The 4584-nt window shown below is 41.4% G+C and overlaps 1 protein-coding gene across 1 annotated transcript; it reads left to right on the top strand.

The window, feature by feature from the left end:
- Positions 1-304: 304 nt before the first annotated feature.
- shhb (sonic hedgehog signaling molecule b) lies at positions 305-2892 on the top strand. The gene is made up of 3 exons (XM_010894112.3): positions 305-674; positions 1420-1681; positions 1989-2892. The coding sequence occupies exons 1-3, from the start codon at positions 366-368 to the stop codon at positions 2663-2665; spliced, it is 1248 nt and encodes a 415-aa protein (XP_010892414.2). The 5' UTR covers positions 305-365; the 3' UTR covers positions 2666-2892.
- Positions 2893-4584: the final 1692 nt, after the last annotated feature.

The following is a 4584-nucleotide window of genomic DNA, read 5'->3' as shown; positions in this document are numbered from 1 at the left end:
TTAAGTCCTATATTTCTTAAAAGAGAAGAGTTTATGATATTGGGTGGCATATTATTACTGTCAAATCTGATTTAAAAAAATGGTAGCGCCAATCAGATTCTTTTCTTCACAGTCCTAGAACTGAGAAACTCTCATACGCGCCTGGGCTATCCACGGTGGGCAAAAGCAGCAACACAGCTCCAATGTGCTTTGAGGGCAGCGACACAGAACTGTCATTACGGCACCTGCTTCGGTAGCAGTCGTTTATTAACCCACTAATAGAGAGAGAGGGGGGAGAGAGAGATACAAGTTAGAGAGTGGGAGACTCCGAGATACGCAAGGATATAGCCAGTCTACACTACAGGGACCTCAAGACTATTAATCCAATGGACGTGATGCTGATATTGATAAGAATTGCGCTTCTGGGTTTCGTCTGCCTGTTCCTTGCATCCCCCGGGTTGGCCTGTGGTCCAGGCAGGGGGTATGGAAAACGAAGACATCCGAAAAAACTGAAGCCTTTGGCTTACAAGCAGTTTATTCCCAACGTGGCGGAAAAGACCCTTGGGGCCAGTGGTAAATACGAAGGGAAGATCACAAGGAACTCTGAAAGATTTAAAGATCTGACACCAAACTACAATCCGGACATTATTTTTAAAGATGAGGAAAACACAAACGCTGACAGACTAATGACACAGGTAGGTTACAATAAGATAGCGCATGAAGATGTGGTCTGAGCGATCATTTGTCTGGAGGACAGTTAATGACAGCTCGGTTTAAAGTGATACATTAATTACCTTTGTTTGGGCTTCTATGTAAACCATTATGCATCATTTTAACAGTATTCAAACAGCGTATCAGATAATGTTTTGTGTATGAACAGTTCGGTCCTTCATTCTGTCTCCAGTTGGGCTTATTGGAGCATGAAAATTAAGACATGTCGTTACGGATGCCCAGCGCACGACTGCGACCACTCATTAAAGGACCTGGTATTAGACAGTTAATGTTAGGCTATTATAGACTTGTGATATACTGTGACATGATACACTATTCTTTCTGACGTCCAAGCACGAGCAGGGGGAATCCTCCACTTTTCTGTGACTTGCTGACGGTGGCACATGCCAATTTTGACAGATTAATTTAGATTGGCATCATAGGCTATTCGATAAGCCATGCCAATAGGCTTATAGGATTTTAAAAAATTATTACCTAAATCGAAAAAAGTACATTTTTATGATAATATGTTCACTGTAACCAAATGCTTGCCTATCCATAATATCAAAATAAAACTCTGTCCTGCCCTCTTTAGTTGCAGACCGTGTGTGTGTGTGTGTGTGTGTGTGTGTGTGTGTGTGTGTGTGTGTGTGTGTGTGTGTGTTACTGCATTTAACCCTTAGCCTATGTTTCCTGATATCTCAATTAGCCTACCTGTTTTCTTTTCAGAGATGCAAGGACAAACTGAACTCTTTGGCTATTTCAGTAATGAATCAGTGGCCGGGAGTGAAGCTGCGCGTGACAGAAGGCTGGGACGAGGATGGACATCATTTTGAGGAATCATTACACTACGAAGGAAGGGCTGTAGATATAACCACCTCTGACAGAGATAAGAGCAAATATGGAATGTTATCCAGGCTTGCGGTGGAGGCGGGATTCGACTGGGTCAATTATGAATCCAAAGCCCACATTCATTGTTCTGTGAAAGCAGGTAACCACGAAATAACAAGTAAATGTAAATACATGGCTTATAATTCTGGAGATAAATAAATTTCCATCCAGAACTATTATGTATCTTTTTAATTGGCTTGTAGTATATGATACTATTCGATATACCTATGTATTTCCCTTTATGTACGACATTACAATGTCACATTAGAATATAATTAATCAACTTTGTATTACCCAATTTGTTATTCCAATAGTCCCTATCTGTACCCAGGTCTTTTAGAATAGTATAGCAATGGTGACTTGTTCTAAATTCCGTTTTAACCGTTAATTGTCTGTTCTTCCCCCAGAAAATTCTGTCGCTGCCAAGTCTGGTGGATGCTTCCCAGGATCAGCATCAGTTCTCCTCGATGATGGTCGAAAGAAGCTGGTACAGGAACTGGAGTTTGGCGACAAGGTGTTAGCTGCAGACAAAGAAGGAAATATAGTTTCCAGTGATTTCCTCATGTTTATAGATCGAGATACAACAACACGGCGAGAGTTTTATGTTTTTGAAACGGAAAAGCCAAGTAGAAAGTTAAGACTGACGCCGGCGCACCTTGTCTTTGTCACCAATAACATTACCGATAGCGAAATGACTGCTGTGTTTGCCAGTAATGTACAGCCTGGTCAAAGGGTGTTTGTTGTAGACGAGGCACTAAATCGACTGAAGGCAGTCACTGTGGAAAGGATTTACGTGGAAGAATACGAGGGTTCATATGCCCCCATAACCTCGCAAGGGACCATCATAATTGATCATGTTCTGGCAAGCTGTTACGCGGTAATCGAAGATCACAAATGGGCGCACTGGGCATTCGCGCCAGTCAGGTTGGGTCACGCGCTGATGTCTTTGACAGGTCTGGTCAAGGAACGCAAGGACCTCCTTCAGAGCGATGGAATACACTGGTACACCGAAGTTCTATACCGCATAGGAACATTGCTGCTGGACAAAAACTCATTTCATCCACTTGGCATGTTACAAAGTTGAAACCTGAGTCACTTTAAATTATTTGTTCGTTTAAAAGACACAAATGAATGCTCTTAAAGATGTGAATACTTTTGAATACTGACAATGGAGACCTTTATATTCGTATTTATTCGGTTCTGTATCCCTCCCATCATAAACCAGTCGAATTTATTCGTCTAGGATAATGTGAACAATCTGTTAAAAAATAGTTTGAGAAAAAAGTTGATGATTGTTTAATGTTGTGTGAAGATGTAAACTGACTGTTATATTTTCTTGGATGAACATAGTATTGCATTAATAAATTATATTTTTATACACTTAAACATGAGCCTGTGTTACTATATATACAGTATATATATATATATATATATATATATATATATATATATATATATATATATATATATATAACATACAGTATCTCACAAAAGTGAGTACACCCCTCATATTTTTGCAAATATTTGATTATAAAACAGGAAATGACACTTTGCTACAATGTAAAGTAGTGAGTGTACAGTTTGCATAACATTGTAAATTTGCTGTCCCCTCAAAATAACTCAACACAGCAATTCATGTCTAAACCACTGGCAACAAAAGTGAGTACACCCCTAAGTGAAAATGTCCAAATTGGGCCCAATTAGCCATTTTCCCTCTCCGGTGTCATGTGACTCATTAGTGTTACAAGGTCTCAGGTGTGAATGGGAAGCAGGTGTGTTCAATTTGGTGTCATCGCTCTCACACTCCCTCATACTGGTCACTGGAAGTTTAACATGGCACCTCATGGCAAAGAACTCTCTGAGGATCTGAAAAAAATAATTGTTGCTCTACATAAAGATGGCATAGGCTACAAGAAGATTGCCTAGACCCTGAAACTGAGCTGCAGCATGGTGGCCAAGACCATACAGCGGTATAACAGGACAGGTTCCACTCAGAACAGGCCTCGCCATGGTCAACCAAAGAAGTTGAGTGCACATGCTCAGCGTCATATCCAGAGGTTGTCTTTGGGAGTGCTGCCAGCATTGATGCCTGTCAATGCTTAGACCATACACTGCATCAAATTGGTCTGCATGGCTGTCGTTCCCAGAAGGAAGCCTCTTCTAAAGATGATGCACAAGAATGCCCTCAAACAGTTTGGTGAAGACAAGCAGACTAAGGACTTGGATTACTGGAACCATGTCCTGTGGTCTGATGAGACCAAGATAAACTTATTTGGTTCAGATGGTGTCAAGTGTGTATGGCGGCAACCAGGTGAGGAGTACAAAGACAAGTGTGTCTTGCATACAGTCAAGCATGGTGGTGGGAGTGTCAAGGTCTGGGGCTGCATGAGTGCTGCCGGCGCTGGGGAGCTACAGTTCATTGAGGGAACCATGAATGCCAACATGTACTGTGACATACTGAAGTAGAGCATGATCCCCTCCCTTCGGAGACTGGGCCGCAGGGCAGTATTCCAACATGATAACAACCCCAAACACACCTCCAAGACGACCACTGCCTTGCTAAAGAAGCTGAGGGTAAAGGTGATGGACTGGTCAAGCATGTCTCCAGACCTAAACTCTATTGAGCATCTGTGGGGCATCCTCAAACAGAAGGTGGAGGAGCGCAAGGTCTCTAACATCCACCAGCTCTGTGATGTCGTCATGGAAAAGTGGAAGAGGACTCCAGTGGCAACCTGTGAAGATCAGGTGAAAAAAAAAGTGTCTATGAAAATGTGTCAAGAAATCATAGACAAGTTTATATTTGAATGGGTGAGTAAAAAATTAGACAATGATAAATCATGTCAGAAATGTTTCCACTTTTAATGTGACCTATTATGTGAACAATTCAATTGAAAAACAAAATGAAATCTTTGAGGGGGAAAAATTAAAAATAAATAACTCACAATAACCTGGTTGCATTAGTGTGCACACCCTCTTTTAACTGGGGATGTGGCTGTGTTCAGA

Source organism: Esox lucius, chromosome 3 (assembly GCF_011004845.1).
Source record: "Esox lucius isolate fEsoLuc1 chromosome 3, fEsoLuc1.pri, whole genome shotgun sequence".
Classification (NCBI taxonomy): Eukaryota; Metazoa; Chordata; class Actinopteri; order Esociformes; family Esocidae; genus Esox; species Esox lucius.
Note: the sequence above shows the minus strand (reverse complement) of the source record. Positions and strands in the feature narration are given on the sequence as shown.

Bases quoted from the DNA above. Each gene is read 5' to 3' on its own strand.
- shhb (XM_010894112.3), top strand. From the start codon at position 366: ATGGACGTGATGCTGATATTGATAAGAATTGCGCTTCTGGGTTTCGTC. The intron at 675-1,419 runs GTAGGTTACAAT...TTTTCTTTTCAG, and splicing joins CTGACAGACTAATGACACAG to AGATGCAAGGACAAACTGAA. The intron at 1,682-1,988 runs GTAACCACGAAA...TTCTTCCCCCAG, and splicing joins TCATTGTTCTGTGAAAGCAG to AAAATTCTGTCGCTGCCAAG.